The 19,204-nt window shown below is 40.0% G+C and overlaps 1 protein-coding gene across 2 annotated transcripts in view; it reads left to right on the forward strand.

The window, feature by feature from the left end:
- RSPRY1 (ring finger and SPRY domain containing 1) overlaps positions 1 to 18,391 on the forward strand; it is a 51,859-nt gene extending 33,468 nt beyond the window's left edge. For both annotated transcript variants that reach the window (XM_032283968.1, XM_032283967.1), the window contains 5 exons: positions 5,449 to 5,560; positions 8,473 to 8,575; positions 8,945 to 9,097; positions 12,886 to 12,990; positions 16,832 to 18,391. In XM_032283968.1, coding sequence (XP_032139859.1) covers positions 5,449 to 5,560; positions 8,473 to 8,575; positions 8,945 to 9,097; positions 12,886 to 12,990; positions 16,832 to 16,928 — 570 coding nt within the window. In that variant the 3' untranslated portion in view covers positions 16,929 to 18,391. The remainder of the gene's footprint in view (positions 1 to 5,448; positions 5,561 to 8,472; positions 8,576 to 8,944; positions 9,098 to 12,885; positions 12,991 to 16,831) is intronic.
- The last annotated feature ends 813 nt before the right edge of the window (positions 18,392 to 19,204 follow it).

Below are 19,204 nucleotides of genomic sequence, written 5' to 3' on the forward strand. Positions count from 1 at the left end.
AAGTAGCATTGGGCTACCTACCTGAGTTTGAGAGGTGGTCAAGTTTCCCACTTTCCTACAGATGTGTGATTTCTGGCCACTTTATACCCTTCTAATACCCAAGCCAATTGGCTTTCTTCTGTTGATCAAATTATAAGCTGTTTGGAATTAATCCAGTTTTGATCAGTAATATTTTGTTTTCATATGGTTTTTACCATTTGAGCTGGGAAAAGCCCTTTGGATTATTTTGTTAATCTAAATAATACCCACCCCCCTCATCCAATATGTAAGATCCTGGGATGGGTTTTGGAAGTGACCCAACAAAATCAAACTAAACTTGCTGGCCATAAGCATGTTGAGGTTCAGATTTTTTGCTTTATTTTTAGAGACAGTTCTCATTGTGTTGCTCAGGCTGGCCTTGAACTCTTGGGCTCAAGCCATCCTCTTACCTCAGCCTCCCGAGTAGCTAGGACCATCGGCACATGCCATGGTGCCCTACTTGTAAGCATAGTTTTTAAAGGGCCATTTCAGCAAGGCTGTATTTCACCCTGTAATTATTGATGGCGTATTATTAAAACTCCTAGGCTGGAGAGAGACAAATTGGAGGAAAAGGGCCTGTGGAGAGGTTAAGTCTGGACTCTTGTCTGGGGTGGAGAACTAGACCCCAGTCTGCCAATCGTCTGATTCCCACAATAGTTTTTACTGTTACAATTTCCATTTCACAGATGAGAAAATTGAGACAGAGTGGGAAGAAACTCATACCAGAATTCAGTGGCCTTACTATTCTACAACATTTGTTTTCTTTGTATTCAAAAATGGGGAAAATTTCAGAGAATCAGCTAGTTTCCTCATTTGGAAGTGAAAAATTGTTCTAGAACTAGAAGTAATAGGGATTCTTCCAGGGAGGAAGCTTCGATACAAAATATGTCTCTCCTGATTTGGCAGCAAACATACTACAGGTCTAGGTGTAGTATATCTGACACTGTATGTTATAAATTTGTTTTTTTAATGGCCAGTGAAGCTGGATATAGTTTCATCTGCTCGATAAAACTATAATTTTTGCCATGTAGTTGCAGATCTTTGGCTTCTCAAGTTAAAAGACTTAAATACTATTTTCTTATCCTCCAGATCATTCGACAGGCTGTTGGTTTCTTTAAAAACAAACATTTTTCCTTGATCCAAGCATTAGTTGATTCCCTATTAGAAATTGATACAGTCTGATACGATGTCTTTTCCCAAATACAGGATCTTAATAATGTTGCCATATTTAAAACCTTGCTTCAAATAAACATTGTTCTAGTGATTCTGAATCTTTTTGCCTGTACAGACAGGGTGTGATTCTATGGAATAAGTCATTCCTAGGATATACCCAATTTCAAAAGATTCCAAGTCTCTGCATAGTGCCTCTTATTTGAACTCTTACTGCTTTGGCTTCCCTTTCGAAAGGCTAACTACTGGGCTCAAACGTCATTAAAATAAGAAGCTTAAGTTTAGTTCTGTTTAGGTCACCTACAGAACAGTTTGTCTTGTTGCTTTGGCCAGGAGCAATAGCTCACATTTGTAATCCCAGCACTTTGGGAAGCTGAGGTGGGTGGGTCACTTAAGGTCAGGAGTTTGACTGGTCAACATGGTGAAACCCAATCACTACTAAAAATGCAAAAATTAGCTGGGGCGTGGTGGTGGCCATCTGTTATCCCAGCTATTTGGAAGCCTGAGGCAGGAGAATCCCTTGAATCTGGAAGGCAGAGTGAGCCCAGATATCGTGACTGCACTCCAGCCTGGGCGATAGAGTGAGACTCCGTCTCAAAAATAAATAAATATCTTTTGCCTTTTCATGAGTGTCTGCTATGTGATAGGTCTTTTATATATTCATTTCTAATCTGTCTGAGAGTTTGGAAAGGTATTGTTCTGCCATTTAAAGATGAGGAAAATCAAGTTTAGATAAATTAAGAAACTTGCCCAAAGCCATCTAGTCTCCAGCTGCTGGAGATTTCAATCCCTGCTCAGAATAGCCTGTACTTCTTCCCCTGATGAAGCATCCTGCCTTGGAGAAAATGACTCTGGCTATTTCAGACAGACAAGGATGACTTAGAAGCCTGTCTGGGGCCTCCAGATTATGGAGAAGCTTGGAAACTAGACAGGCTCCAAGGCAATGTCAGGGCCAACAAACAGGAAGTACAACAGCCAATGTTTTAGGGGAACGATCTGGCCGGCATGCAGCCACCATTGCTGCTGGAAATCAATCCTAACCTTCATTCTGTGTGGGGTCACATGCATCACTTGCACCATACTGAGTGTTCAATAGGAAAGGCCAACTGGCCAAGCCTAGGTCGTAACTTACCTTTCCACGTCTAGAGAAGGCAGAACACTGTCTTCATACATTTCCCATAACAAGAAGCAGTTGGGATGCTATACAGCAGGAAAAAGGACAGTGTCCACCACATGGGTAAGAGACTCAAACTATTCCCTGAATGACAAGCTTTGGGTAAACTTTCTTTTGTTTGTTTTTGGTAATGTTTCCATTGCTAAAATATTCATGACAAAAAAACAGGTAGTTCAAAATAAATACTAAACTAGCCATTCTGTTCTCTCATTTATCTGTCCTAGCCAATGGAAACCAAAGTTAATCCTGTTGGGAATGTTTTGAGCTAAGAGAAGGTGTAGGACATCTAGGTTGTTGTCTGAGATGTAAGCTCAAGAGATTTTTAAAGTGCATCTCTGTTAGGCAAGAGCCATCTTCTTAAATCTGTAGATGCTGCTCTATAGTTAAAGTTACTAGAGCTCTGTCTTTGTCCTGTAATGCCACTCTGTTGTCGAATTTATCCAGGCATCAAAGACATTGCATGGTAAAGAATGTGTAATGAGTCTGCTCTTTACCAACTCATGGTGGCTAGCTTCTAGGAATTTCTTTCAAGTGTTCTGTCAAGGACTTCTCAGGACATTAGAAGATAAAGATAGAAAAGAATTGCTCGTCTTTTACCTATGCCCCAGTGCCTGTATTTTAGTGGTTTTTAAGTTTTTTACTTACCAACTTGTTCAGTCTTTGAAAGGGCTGGCAAGGCATTCTTTCTAGCAAGTAGTAAATTTCTTTGTTTTGAGATAGTCTTCACTCTGTCACCCAGGCTGGGGTGCAGTGGCATGTGATCTTAGCTCACTGCAACCTCCGCCTTCCAGGTTCAGGTGATTCTCGTGCCGCAGCCACCAGAGTTAACTGGGATTACAGATGTGTGCCACCACACATGGCTAACTTTTGTATTTTTGGTAGAGACAGGGTTTTGCCATGTTGGCCAGGTTGTTCTCAAACTCCTGGCCTCAAGTGATTCGCCTCCCAAAGTGCTGAAATTACAGGAATGAGCCACTGCTCCTGGCAGCCTTGGGTGGTAAATTTCTAAGGCAGTTAGATGGAAGCTCATTTAACTCTTGAATAGTCTGAATAGTGAATATCAATAGCTATTTGAGAAGAGTCATTTGGAGAGCATTCTTCTAAATTCAATATATTGTAATCCAAAAATTCAGTACAAAATTGTTGAGTTGTCAGAACTTTTTTTCCAATCTGTCTCCTCACTATATTGTTTGCCCTATAGAATAAAGCAGGATCAGGACCTGATCTTACTTGGATTTGGCCATTTTCAATTTCTTTCTCTGGTAAAGCTTTTCACCATTGATCCTTAAAGATAGCAGCTGTCTGATTTGCATGCTTCTTCTATTGTTTATAAGCACTCAAAATAATTTCTTAAAATCTCAGCCACCCTTTTATTTTAACAGTTCTGTGAAATAATTGAAAGGCAGTAAGTAAGAAAAAGAAGAAACTGGCTGGGTGCAGTAGCTCATGCCTGTAATCCCAGCACTTTGGGAGACCGAGGCAGCTGAGGTCAGGAGTTTGAGACCAGCCTGACCAACATGGAAAAACCCCTTCTCTACCAAAAATACAAAATTAGCTGGGTGTGGTGGTGCATGCCTGTAATCCCAGCTGCTTGGGAGGCTGAGGCAGGAGAATTGCTTGAAACCTGGGAGGCGGAGGTTGTAATGAGCCAAGATTGCACCATTGCACTCCAGCCTGGACAACAAGAGCAAAACTCCATCTCAAAAATAAATAAATAAAAAGAAGAAACTCTTGGGTGTGGTGGCTCACACCTGTAATCACAGCACTTTGGGAGGCCGAGGCAGGCTGATCACCTGAGGTCGCGAGTTCAAGACCAGCCTGGCCAATATGGAGAAATCCTGTCTCTACTAAAAATACAAAATCAGCTGGTTGTGGTGGCACATGCCTGTAATCCCAGCTACTCAGGAGGCTGAGGCAGGAGAATTGCTTGAACCTGGGAGGTGGAGGTTGTAGTGAGCTGAGATTGCGCCATTGCACTCCAGCCTGGGCAACAAGAGTGAAACTCCATCTCAAAAAAAAAAGAGAAAACTGCCAAGGACCTGTACGATGCTCAAATCAAGCTGATCTCAGAATAGCTTTTAGTTCAGTGTCCACTGTAACCTTTCTCTTGTCTTCAGTTTTGAAATCTCAGAATATTTGGGTATTTTGAAGTCTGCTAGATGCAAGAAAGGTATTTGCCTGGTCTGATCTTGTTACTGGAAAGGGTCTGTATCCAGACCCCAAGAGACAGTTCTTGGACCTCGCACAAGAAAGAATTTGGAGCGAGTCCATAGAATAAAGTGAAAACAACTTTATTAGAGAAACCAAAGAATGGCTACTCTATAGGCAGAGCAGCAGCATGGCCTGCTCAACTGAGTATAGTTATTTCTCGATTACATGCTAAACAGGGGTGGATTATTCATGAGTTTTCTGGAAAAGGGGCAGGCACTTCCCGGAACCGAGGGTTTCTCCCCTTTTTAGATTATATAGTATAACTTGCAAACTGCCATGGTATTTATAAACTGTCATGGCAACCGTCAGAGTGTCTTTTAGCATGAGAATGCATTGTAATTAGCATATAATGAACAGTGAGGCTGACCAGGTCACTTTTGTCTCCATCTTTGTTTTAGTGGGTTTTGGCCAGCTTCTTTATCGCATCCTGTTTTATCAGCAGGGTCTTTGTGACCTGTATCTTATGCTGACCTCCTGTCTCATCCAAGAATTTAGGTTCAAACCTGGCTTTGTTTCTTGGGCAAGTAATGTGTGCTTGGGCCAGCTGGTTGACCTCTCTGAGCCTTTGTTTCCTCTTAAAATGGAGTCTAATGCTACCAGCCTCATGGTAGTTAGTGAGAATTAAATGAACCAACAAATGTGAAAGTGCCTGAACAAAGGAGGCACTGGGCACATATTTGCTGGTGAAGTCATTATCTATTCACTTGGAACGAGGCCTCTAAGTCATAATTTTAGTATTTTCCAAAAACCGTGAGTTCTCTCTTCATACAGCAAACTTAGAATCCCAGCCACTAGGTCAATGGTCATAAAAGACACTCTCTTCCCAGGTCAGAGCAGGCAGACTTGCTAATCTTCTGGGCCTTGTCTCTCTCCAGGAAGGCTACGGCATTGGGGATGATGAATACTCCTGTGCGTATGATGGCTGCCGGCAGCTGATTTGGTACAATGCCAGAAGTAAGCCTCACATACACCCATGCTGGAAAGAAGGTATTCATGCTCTCCATTATAAATGTATCAAGTGGGTTATTATGAGGCATTTATTACATTAAGCCTTAAAATGTCTTAGAAGAAGATCAAATGTGAAAAGGGATATTAGCTTTTGTGTAGCTGCCAGGGATGTAAGTGGTATTTCTCTGATAAACTTACCTCTGGTGGAGTCCTTCCTGTAGCAAAAACATTTCAGAAAATAAAATTTTTACATTAGTCAGAAAATTGTACTCTTAAGATTAGTATGAATTCTATTTTCCACTTTGGATCTGTTTTGAATTAAAGCAGCCATGGTGATATCAGGGACACTGCAGTTGTAATGCCACTAAAATGAGGATTTTTCAGGGACAAGATGGCTATGGAACAGGTCCTATCCAGTGGCCATGCTTTAAGGAAGTTCGGTCATATGGTAGAGAATATAACCTCTGGAAGGATTTGATTCCTAGCATCAGAGCTAGATAGAGGATATAACCCAGCTCTTTCTCCAAGCATCCCTCTCTCATTTTGCTACCGCAATCAGCATTATGAATATAAACTGAATTTTTAGGCATGATAAGAAAGAAGGAATTTAGGCTGAGGCAGGTGGATTGATTGCTTGAAGTCAGTTAAAGACCAGCTGGCCAACATGGTGAAACCCCGTCTCTACTAAAACGTAAAAATTAGCCAAGCATGGTGGCGCCCACTTGTGGTCCCAGCTACTTGGGAGGCTGAGACAGGAAAATCACTTGAACCTAGGAGGCGGAGGTTGCAGTGAGCTGGGATTGTGCCACTGCCCTCCAGCCTGGGCAACAGAGTGAGACTCCATCGCAAAAAAAAAAGGAAAGAAAGCAGGAATTTGCCCACCCCCATGTGGAAACAGCTCCCCTTGGTTAAATTGATGGTGTGGGGGGAGAAAAGAACAGAAAAGCCAACAGGAACACTCATTTTAATGGCTTGCAGGTTCTTGAAGGAACGTAAAACTCCTTCATTTAATGGAGCGTAAGATAAAGGCACTTTTCAAAAACTAGCTTGTTTTCTAATAAGAATTTTTTAAAGGATTATTCAAGTAATGTTTATTATAAAATTTTGAAAAACAGAAAAAGAACAAAATGAATAAACTAAAAATCCCCTGTAACTTCTCCATCGAGAGATTTTGTTTTTAAAACACTTAAATTATATATATGTATTTGTTGTTGTTGTTGTTATACTTAATACCTTGAATAGCTTTCCAGGTTATTAAATAACATTACTTTTTATTGTTGTTGTTTTTGAGACAGGGTCTCGTCTATCGCCCAGGTTTGAGTGCAGTGGCAGGATCACAGCTCATACAGCCTTGACCTCCCAGGCACAATCCATCCTCTCACCTCAGCCTCTGCAGTAGCTGGGACTACAGGGACACACCACCATACCTGGCTAATTTTTGTATTTTTTTGGTAGAGACAGGGTTTTACCATGTTGCCCAGGCTAGTCTCAAACTTCTGGGCTCAAGTGATCCACCCACCTCTGGCCTCTCAAAGTGTGAGATTACAGGCTTGAGCCACCATGGCCCAGCCAATAACATTACTTTTAATGGCTTCTCAAATTTTCATTATATAGTTGTACTATAATATACTAATAATGCCTCATTGTTGGACATTGACATTTTTGCCTTTTAAAATTGTCGTTAGAGACCACTCTGGATTTTCTCAAGACAAAACCCTTAGAAGTGAAACTTCTCTGGCAAGGAGGATATATAATTTCAAAGTTTTTGCTGTATTTTGCCAGATTTTCCTTCACCAGCATCGAGTGTCCATTTTTCTTGTCATTACTGTGTAATTTCATTTGTTTTCCTTTGACAAATAAATTTATTTATCTTATCTTTCAAAACCAAAATTGGGCCAGACATGGTGTCTCATACCTGTAATCCCAGCACTTAAGGAGGTTGAAGCATGGGGATCCTTTGAGAGGATCACTTGGGACCTGGAGTTTGAAATTAGCCTGGGCTACATAATGAGACCCCCCATCTCTACAAAAACTTTTAAAGATTTGCCAGGTGTGGTGGCACATGCCGGTAGTCGTAGTTACTCAGGAGGCTGAAGCAGGAGGCTCACTTGAGCCCAGGAGTTTGAGGCTGCAGTGAGCTAGGATTGCACTACTGCACTCCAGCCTGGGTAATGGAGCAAGACCCTGTCTTAACAACAAAAACAACAACAAAACCAAAAGCTAAAACCTTACAGTTTTATGTTATTCGATAAGTACTTTTTTTTTTTTTTTTTGAGATGGAGTCTTACTCTGTCGCCCAGGCTGGAGTGCAGTGGCACAGTCTTGGCTCACTGCAACCTCCATGTCCCGGGTTCAAGCGATTTCGTGCCTCAGTCGCCTGAGTAGCTGGGATCACAGGTGCATACCACCACACTCAGCTAATTTTTGTATTTTTAGTAGAGATGGGGTTTCACCATGTTGGCCAGGCTGGTCTTGAACTCCTGACTTCAGGTGATCAGCCCATCTCAGCCTCCCAAAGTGCTGGGATTATAGGCATGAGCCACCTCACCCAGCCTGCCTTGCCTTTTTTTTTTTAAAGGCATGTTTTGGGGTAGTTATCTAGGGAGTTATAAATCTCACCAGAGAGGCAAGTAAACACATGATTTTGATCTTCCCATATTTCATGGAGCCCAAAATGTACCTTTATCCCCAAATTTTAACATCTTTGAAATTGGTATGTATCTTAAGACTGGCTTGTCATAATTTAACTGGCAGTATTTTTTTATTGTTGTTACATTAAAATATTGGTGTATAGGGGTCAGATCAGTTGCAGAAGAAACAAAGATGAATATGTTGAATGCATAGCTAAAGATGCAGACTTAATACAGTGCCATTGAAACACTTGAGATGCTTAGCAGAGAATCTTGGTAGTACACATCATTATCCTAACAGTGTTTCACTTTATCCTCTAGGAGATACAGTAGGATTTCTGTTAGACTTGAATGAAAAGCAAATGATCTTCTTTTTAAATGGCAACCAGCTGCCTCCTGAAAAACAAGTCTTTTCATCTACTGTGTAAGTACCTCTTCTCAGTCAAAAATTCAAGTAGATGCATGGAATACCCTTTTCTCTAGGAAAAAAAGTCTTTGTCCATTTATATACACAGTTGTGATGAGAAATTTATTAATTTCAAGTGATTGGGGACTCATCTGATCAGACCTAAAACTATTCCAAGGTTTGATACAGGAAGATAAGGCAGAATATTCTCTGGTCACAGACCTGTGTGGGTTATAAACACAATCCATTACTCTTCCTTTTGCTAGGGTAAGACTGACTCACCCTGCCTTTCTGAAAACTGTTCTATGAACTTTATTTTGTGTTTTATTCTATTGCCCTCCGTCCATTCTTTTTCTGTTAAAAACGGTTAATTCCTTTTATTTGTAGATCTGGATTTTTTGCTGCAGCTAGTTTCATGTCATATCAACAATGTGAGTTCAATTTTGGAGCAAAACCATTCAAATACCCACCATCTATGAAATTTAGCACTTTTAATGACTACGCCTTCCTAACTGCTGAAGAAAAAATCATTTTGCCAAGGTAAGGAATCTCCCCAGGCTATCTCCAGACTTTCACATGCATCTTATGAGAAATTAAAACAGTTTGTAATAGGCTTTAAAAGACATGACAAATAAATTTTAAAAACCTGAGTAAAATGGATGACTTTACAGGAAATATAAATTACTAAGACAGATCCCAGAAGAGAGATACACAGACCAATTATTGTGTATGTCTGTCCCCACAAAGCACCAGACCAAGGTGGTTTCACAAGGGATCTCTACCAAATCTTTAGGTAACAGATAACCTTACTGTTATTTAAAATGTTACCAAACCCAGAAAGATAGAAGGAGCACTTTAAATTTTTTTGTGTGAGATAAGTAAGATTGGTATAAAAATTAGAAAACTATAACACCTGTACACACAAAAAAACTGCAAACTAAGTTCACTTGAATGTCAGTGTCAGAATCCTAAATATTAGAAAATCTAGTGCATCTTTTAACAGATTCAGATTTATTGAAAGAGACTTTATGTGGTTTTAGCTGTGTGGCAAAGATGACAACACTGTTCCACAACCATCAATGAATACCATCTTGGATAATATTTCACAGCCCTTATTTGACAAAAACTGTGATTGGCATTAATTTATCAGATGAATGCCTGCCTTGCTTCCTTGTGAGATGAATGTAGTCTGTTCCTTAGTCTGGGGGAAGACTCCAGCTGCTTCCTGGTAATTACTTCAAGTTGAAACTTGTTTCACAATGTGAGCTGAAGTTTATCATTTTAAACAGAGCAGCTGCCTATTTAAAGGGTATTCCTGTTTTATATCAGTAAGAGAGTCTCTCTCAGCAGCCAAGGACAGCATACTTGTCATGACATAGCTAGTGTCGGACTTTTATGCCCCTGAAGGTATTTGTAACATAATCTTAGCTCCTGTTTTGGCTCAAAAAGCAGATCTGCAGGCAGCGCTGTGGCCTATGCTTCACCTTGGACTCACTGTCTCAGTGGTTCAATAGTTTCCAGATGAACTAGAAAATGGCATGATAATGGCAGCATTGTCTGCAGCAGCAGAGCTTCGGTAATAGCCCAAGAACATAAGGGTTGCATATGTCCCCACTCAGGGAATCTAAGGTTAATTGCTAGAACTTTGATTCAGCGTCATCCTTGGTGCCTGACAGAGATTCTGAACCTTAAATACGTCTTGGCCAAAGTCTGAGGGACACCTCTCCCTTATCTATCATACCCCATTCTTTATCATCTAGCCCACCTTTTCATTGGGTGATGCCCATAAATAAGTCTTCTCACATATACCTTAAAACGGTTGATTTATTCATCTAAATTCCCTTGGGGACTGGCCTTAGTTAAAATGCTTCAGTATTTAGTTAACCACTCCTGCGGAATTAAACCTTCCAAAACTCAGATGGCAATGGACATCAACTGTCAGAAAGTCTCATTTTATGGGCAGCTTATACATAGTCTCTTGGTAACCATGTTTATAAATTTGGTACCCAAAATTTGTCTTGTATTGAATAAGAACAGCTGAATTACAAGCTAGGTCAATCCTGTGCTGTTTCTAGACTGTTTTGTCTGATAGTAACAAGGAGATAGAGTTGTCAGGAGCCTAACTGAGTGGCCACCTTAGTGGCAACCTCCTGCTTGCACCCTGCTGCCCTTAACATTCCAGTTGTGCTTGATTACAAATTGTGACATTAAGTGTGAGCTTACTTAAGACCATTTTCTGTGCCATTAATATTTTCATCCTGTGTTCCAGAAACATATATTCAGTGATACTTTATATTCATTGGAATATTATTCCTTTCTGACTTCAGGGTAGGAGATCATGGCCCTGTTACTACTAAATGGGATATTATAAATTGTTCTGTGTTGTATATACTCTCTGTCTCTAATTCTTCTTCCATTCATTCTTTTTTTTTCTTTAACCTTTTTATTATGGAAAATTTCAAATACATACAGAAGGAAAACAGAATATAATACAGTGAAGCACCACATACCCACCTCTCGGCTACAAGTCATCCACTCACAGCCACTGCTGCTCCTACAGTCTTCTCTCATCTCTGTTTATTTTTATTTTATTTTTTGAGACACGGTTTCACTCTTATCCAGGAGTGTGGTGGCACAATCTCAGGTCATTGTTGCAACCTCCATCTCTCAGGCTCAAGCTGTCCTCCCACCTCAACCTCCCAGGTAGCTGGGACTGCAGGCATGCCACACACCTGGCTAATTTTTGTATTATTTGTAGAGCCAGGGTTTCGCCATGTTGCCCAGGCCAGCCTTGGACTGGGTTCAAGCGATCTGCCTGCCTTGGCCTCCCAAAGTGCTGGGATTACAAGCCTGAGCCACTGTACCCAGGCTTTCATCTCTGTTAGCAGCTCCTTTATCATCCCAGTTTCCCTGGCCATAACTGTAGAGTATCCTTGACACCTTACTTTCTGCCATTCCCACATTCAATCCCTCAGAAAACCCTGTAGGCCGTGCCTTCAGAATATATCCCAAACCCAGCTACTCATCACCCTCACTGCTGCTACCATGGTCCAAGCCTCCACCATTTGCTACCTATATTATTTTTGTCTTGCCTTCTACATTGTTCCTACCTTGACCCCCTTCAGTCTATTCAACACAGCCTTCAGAATGATGTGTTACAACGTAAGTCAGGTCACACATTTCTTTGCTCAAAAGATGCCAGTGGGTAGCTTCCCGTTCACTGAAGGGAAAAGCCAAAACCTTTACGGTGACCTCCCAGGCCCTATACAATTTGTCCTCTCCCTTTCCCATATTACTTTTCTGACCCTGTTTCCTACCCTGTCCCATTTGCTCATGCTCCTCAGCCACCCTGGCCTCCTTGCTGCTCCTGAAACGCATCAGGCCTATGATAGCTTCAGGGCACTTGCTGTTCATGCTACCCAAAACAGTTTCTCCAGACAACCACAAGACTCACTCCCTCACTCCCGTTACTTCTTAAACATTACCTTGATGAGACTTTTCCTGGCTGCTGTATTTAAGTTATTTTAATAACCCCCTACCTCTAATGTGTACACTCCTTGTCCTTCCCATTTTCTCTTTCCTTCATAGTATTTATCAGCGTTTAACACTGTATTTTACTTACCTTGTTTATTTCTGTCCTCCCCTACTGGAGCATAACTCTCCGAAGGCAGGGATACTTTTTTAGTCCTCTGTTCACTGCTGAATCTCTAGGGCTTGGAACAGTGCCTGGCATACAGTAAGCCCATAAGTGAACAGAATGAATGCTTCATGCTTCCCTTTGCCCATCCATTAGGGCTGTACCTTCAGCACAACAGTTTTGCCCGTCTGCTTTCATTCCATGCTGAGTGAAAGTATAATGGAAGGGTTCTAATTTGAGGTGTCTGGACTTGCAGGGAGTCTAAAATGGACTGTTATAAACCCCTTGAAATTGTATAAAAATTTGTATATGTGTGTTTTTCTTGGGAAAGGCTCTATGCTTGTCATCAGACTCTCACGTATGTGACTTTAAAGGTTGAAATTTGTTGGTAAGATAAAAAGAGCACTAGACTTAGAACTAAAAGATTTGAATTTGATCCCTGACTGCATACCTTATACAAGCCATTTCCTTTAACTTTGTCTATAAAATGGGAATGGTTATACCTCCTTCATTCCCTACTTTAGAAAATGATTGTAGGATTGAAAGGAGGTACCAAGTGTGAAAACCTTACTGAACAAAGTTTAAGGAGTACATCTCACAGGTGCAGAGCATTTTCAAAGCATTTCATATGCATCGCTGCTGACAGGTCCCCTGTTGACAAAATGAATTTCAAATTGCTTTTTCTACTCAGGCACAGGCGTCTTGCTCTGTTGAAGCAAGTCAGTATCCGAGAAAACTGCTGCTCCCTTTGTTGTGATGAGGTAGCAGACACACAATTGAAGCCATGTGGACACAGGTAAGAGGATTTGTTTGGTTGTTTCCTCTTTTGCACTAATTATATTGCATTCCTAATATATGCTAATTATATTATGTTTCTAATTATATTAGGCAAAGTTTTGTACTGTTCTTGAATTGCTAGTTCCATAGCTGTTCATCAAGGTTTATTGTATCTAAAGTAGGCTGAATGAGGAACTAGAGTTTTAAGTAGAACCTGGCTGTCTTCCAGAAAGTACTCGAAATACAAGCTGCTGCTTGATGTGGAAGGCTTGTTTTTGTTTTTTTTTTTTTTACTCAGTACTGTATTTTTGACACAGTTTTGGCTTCACAAAATGTAACAGGTTTAATGCTATTTATGAGTTTCCTGGGCAGTCTCTTTTAGTTTTAGAGCTTCCTCATTTACTTATTTACAATCAACCATTGAGAAGTTAGCAGCCTCCTTGTCAACTTACTAAATTTCAGTTGTATGAGATGAACTCAGAGGGAAGCCTGGACCTATAGAACAGAGTGAGCATCATCAAGAGAAGCTAGTAAGATGGTCCCCAGGAAGGCTAGCCCAATTAAGTTTAGAAAGGAGAAGAGCAGTTGGGCACTGTGGTGTTCTGGCCAATCCATGTGTGTTGATAGTATATGAGCAACATTCATGCTGATATTACAAGCCAGCTACCTGCAATTCTTCGTATTCCATGCCCTGCCTTGGTCTTATTTTTGACACAGCTTTAGCCACCTAGCTCCACAGGGGTCAAGAACCTGGAGTGATGGACCCAGTTTGTCATCCCCAGGAATGATTCAGCCTGGGTCCCTGACTCTGTCTCTCTACATCTGTTGTCTTTTGAAATGTGTTATCTAATTGGCTGTGCACTTAAGGGAAGTGTAATGTATCTCATTTCACCCTTAGCTATACCAGCGTCTCTTCTGAAAGAAAGGCACAGTGATTCCAGCCTATTAATCCTCCCTATTACTTCTACAGCCCAGCATTTCTCAATTTGAGCACATTTGGAGGTTTTAGTTTTCAGGGCATCACAGACAGGTGCAGAGTTTAAAGGCTGGATATCTTCATGCCCTTTTTGATCTTTGTTTCTGTAAGAATGTTAAGATCTCAAACAGCAGGATCTGGTCTTACTCATCTTGGAGCTCTCTGGCCCTTCCCTGTGGTCTTGCACCTAATACAGGAGATCTTTAATGAGTGCTGAAATATAAAACTTAGAACTAGGTATCTTAAGTATGATCATAGTCTCCATAGTAGATATATATCCAAAATAAGAGTTGGAAGAAGACATTAAAAGAATTATAAGAAAATTTATCTCAACTTTGAGCAGCAGCAACAATTTTAAAAGGGATATAGGGACAAAGAAAGGAAACCTGGATAAAATGATTTACGAGAGGAGACTGGAAATCTAAGCATTCTTATTACCATGAAAGAAGTTGAAATGGTTATTAAAGCTACCTTTGCTGTTCCTCCCACAAGTACTAAGGCTAGTTTCACAGGTAAACTCTACTACAACTTTCAGGGAATAGGTAGTCCAATTCTATTTAAACTTGTCCAAAGCATGAAGTAGGAAAACCACAATGTTATTTTTGGTAATCATACTAAAAGCTGGTAAAACTCATAAAAAGAAAAAAAAATTTTTATTTATGAATATAAATCTAAAACTCCTAAATAAAATATTGGAAAGTAAGACCCAGCAACACAACTGGAAGGGGGAGTTATCTTAGGAATACAAGGATGGTATAATACAGAAATCTTAGGCCAGGCGCAGTGGCTCACGCCTGTAATCCCAGCACTTTGGGAAGCCGAGGCAATTGGATCACTTTAGGTTAGGAGTTTGAGACCAACCTGGCCAAGATGGTGAAACCCCATCTCTGCTAAAAATACAAAAAAAAAAATTAGCCACCATGCCTGGCTAATTTTTGTATTTTTAGCGGAGACGGGGTTTCACCATCTTGGCCAGGCTGGTCTTGAACTCCTGACCTAAAGTAATCCACTTGTCTCAGCCTCCCAAAGTGCTGGGATTATAGCCGTGAGCTACCGTGCCCAGCCTACAATACAGAAATCTTTAATATAATTACTCAAATAGGCCAGAGGCAGGAGAGGGGCAGTTATCACTTTCTCCAAGAATGCTGAAAAAGCATTTGTTAAAATTCAGTATCCATTCCTAATGGATGAAATACTACAAAACAGAAATGAATGGAGAAACAAAAAACATTATAAAATAGTAATGGATGGATACTTCCTTAACAGTATAAAAAACATATATTTCAGCCAAATGCCAGCATCTTTTTAATGGTGACACGCTGGAAGCATTTCAAGAGATGTTGGGAACAAGATAAGGATACCTACTGTCACTACTATGACTTACAAAATATACAAAAGTCAGTAGCTCTTCCAGCTGTATGTATAAATTAGCAGCCCATTAGAACATATAATTGAAGATCCCTTTTACAATGGTTTAAAATAAAAGCTATCTAAGAATACATACCAAGAAATATGTAGAGCCTATAGGAAGAAAACTTTTAAACTACCAGAGAATATAATAGAATACTTAAATAAATGAGTCGTTCCTTGGATAGGAGGACCTCTCAGTATTGTAAAGGTGACAGTTTTCTCCAAACTCTTAAGTTTAATTTGGTCAACGTAAAAAGAGCAACAAGACTTTTTCTGGAACTAGACAAGCTGATTTTTAAAAGTTTAAGGCAAGAAAATTCTGAAAGTTAGAGATGACAACTATACTACATCTTAAAAATACATTAAAATAAATGTTAATAGCTGGGCACAGTGGCTCATGCCTGTAATCCCAGCACTGAGGGGGGCGGATCACGAGGTCAGGAGTTTGAGACCAGCCTGGCCAACATGGTGAAACCCTGTCTTTACCAAAAATTAAAAAAAAAAAAAAAAAAAAAGAATTAGCTGGGTGTGGTAGCATGTGCCTGTAATCGCAGCTACTCAGGAGGCTGAGGCAGGAAAATCACTTGAACCTGGGAGGCAGAAGTTGCAGTGAGCAGAGATCAAGCCAGTGCACTCCAGCCTTGGGTGACAGAGCAAGAGTTCGTCTCAAAAAAATAAAAATATATAAATGTTAATAGTTTGGTCTCATTACTATATGACAAAAATGGCAGAATAATGGAATAGAATAGAAACCCAGAAATAGAACTAACTAAAAATGAAAATTTACCCTATGACAAAGGCAATGTGTTAAAACTGTGGTGAAAGACGGACTGTTTAGTAAATTATTCTAGGATAAATGGCTAGCTTTCTGGGGAGAAATATTGTATCCCTACCTATATGTACACATCTGTATGTATATGCTGTGCATGTATAGAGTGTCTGAAAGAATGCACATGAGCCGGGCGCGGTGGCTCACGCCTGTAATCCCAGCACTTTGGGAGGCCGAGGCGGGTGGATCACGAGGTCAAGAGATCAACACCATCCTGGTCAACATGGTGAAACCCCGTCTCTACTAAAACTACAAAAAATCAGCTGGGCATGGTGGCGCGTGCCTGTAATCCCAGCTACTCAGGAGGCTGAGGCAGGAGAATTGCCTGAACCCAGGAGGCGGAGGTTGCGGTGAGCCAAGATCGCGCCATTGCACTCCAGCCTGGGTAACAAGAGCGAAACTCCATCTCAAAAAAAAAAAAAAAAAAAAGAATGCACATGAACTTTTTACTTGTTCTTCAGACTAAGACAATTGAGGATCAGAAATGGAAGATTTATTTATTTACATATTCATCTTTTGAAACCATGTATAATTATTGCCCTTTCAATGAACAAACTTGTTAACATTTTAGATTTAGGTGGCAGGTAGTTGGAGTTTGACCTTTTGAAGCATTAACTTGACTGGCTTCTCTATGTTTCTCCCCAGTGACCTGTGCATGGATTGTGCCTTGCAGCTGGAGACCTGCCCATTGTGTCGTAAAGAAATAGTATCTAGAATCAGACAGATTTCTCATATTTCATGACACATGTGAAGAGGCACCGCGGACTTTTTTCTACTCAATTCCAGCCAATCTTGAAAAGAAAAAGAAAAAAATCTAATCAGTTGTACACACATTGAAACTTAGAGCCATGGCCAGATTTTATGCTAAAAACGGTAGTTTGTCAAAGACAATTCTCTTAGAATCTAATCTAACTTGCCAGCCCTGAGAAAATCCCTTTTAAGGCCAAGGAAAGCCGAATGCTAGCAGCCCGGCCTGTGGTACTTCCACGAAAAACCATAGGAGACAGTGCCCTCCCAAGTACTGAAATCACACTGGAATCCTCCATGTTGGGTTCATTTGATTGTTTAACACGGGATGTGTTGTGTCATTCTGAAGTTTTTATTTGGGGCAGAAGTCTTTATGGAGATGTAAATGACAGCGTTTCTGGGTTATGCATAACTTCTCACTGGTCGGAGAGACACCGGTGGGTTAAGCATGGATATTGCACTGCAAGACTTGAATCTATAAAAATTAGAATTACACAGTCAGTACTACAAGCAAAACAGAGAACCTGAAAGAAGGTGCACAGACTGTAGGAAAAAAACCCAAATTTTTGATATTTCAGTGATTCCAAAGAACATTCTAGGTTTTTTTTGTTTTTTTGTTTTGTTTTTTTTACTGCAGAAAATTGGTGATATTTTCACATTCATAGTGTTTCTATCCAGTTTCAGTACTCACATTTTATGAGGAAAAAATGTTTTATCAATGCAGGAGGAATTCTTAAATTAGCTGCAATGTTAGGTTGGAGAAAATTTGGTATTTAGGGTATTTTTAAGGTACCATCAAATCAGCTTTCTGTTTTTTTGTTTAAAAATTTTTTTAATCAATGTTGTTTTTACAAGTAATATACTTTGAAACTCTTGAACTAATAGTCTCAAAAACTCTAGAGGACAGTCTGAGAACACGTATTTCTATTGTTCTAAATAAATACATGTTTTTGAATAGCAAGTTCAATCATGAATTATTGACTATGTCTTCATCAAAAGTGTTAATCCCTCTCAGGGTCTCTGGTGAAGACCTTCAAGAGTTTGGTTTTTTCTCCCAGGAAATTGGAAGGTAGAATTGTAAATTCATAGAACTTCTTTTATAATGGTGTACCTCAGCAGCTGCCTTTCAATTTATGCCAATTCCTTACAGAGTTTATACTTGAATAGTAAATATGTCTTCTGAGTTTTACAGTGTCTTAAACTCAACGCACATTTTTTTTTCTTCTTTTCCCACCCTTTCTTGTTTGTAGTTCATTATACCTGTCCTATTCCAGAGCTGATTTCCTTCCTGGCTGTATATGTTGGGGTGCTGGATTTTTTTCCATGTCTTTAGTCTTCCATAACTCCAAAAATATATATAAATATAAATATATATGTAGATACATGTTCTCTTCTTTAGCTTGTGGTGAATACAGTAATTTGCATTGAAGAATAAAACATCTGTTGCCTTTTTTGACTTAAGATTTCACAACTTTCATTGGTGTATACTGCTAAGGTTCCAAGACATTACACTCTTAGACTTTAAGGGCTACTTTTGGGGGTAGGAGAGAATCAAGTATTAGAATTAAGAATAAGGCCAATCACTTACTCACCCAGCACATTGTTATTGAGCACCTAATACGTGCTAGGCACTGTGCCTATGTGGTATACAAAATATCTGTTTGTAGAGCTTATGTCTAATAGTGGAGAGAAGACAATATATTTGTGTGTAACAAATTTTTAATGGAAAAGAATAGGGTCCTAGAGAGAATGAGGGGACCTAATTTAGATGGTGGTGGGATGTCAGAAGAAACCTGAGGAAGTAACACTAGTGAAACTTAAAGGAGGAAGTAGAACATAGCCTGTCAGAGACTGAGGACTAGCTTCTAGGACTGGGAAGCTAGGCAAACAACATTTTAGGCAAAGATACTGAGGAAGAACTGGTCTCAGTGGGTTTGGGGATCTGATGGAAGGTCCCTGTAACTAGAAAAATAGGAACCAAGTAGGTAGGATAGTAATGTTACAGTGTTGGAGTGGCCAGGGAACTGCTTATGAAGGCCATGTGAAGGATTTTTTATTTTATACTAAGTGCAGTAGAAAGCAAAGGTGTTTAAGCATGGACATGCCTTGATAAATAATTCTAAAAGATGGCTCTGGTTTCTATTCGGAGAATGGAATGGAGGAGTGGGGTGGGGTGGAGATAAAGGATAAGGAAAAAATGGAAATAGACCAGTAAAGAAACTTGGAAGTGGTCCAGCTGAGACTAAAGGTAATCTGTACATTTAGTGGAGA

This window comes from Sapajus apella, unplaced genomic scaffold (assembly GCF_009761245.1).
Source record: "Sapajus apella isolate SASKATOON/1434 unplaced genomic scaffold, GSC_monkey_1.0 scaffold15, whole genome shotgun sequence".
Lineage (NCBI taxonomy): Eukaryota > Metazoa > Chordata > Mammalia > Primates > Cebidae > Sapajus > Sapajus apella.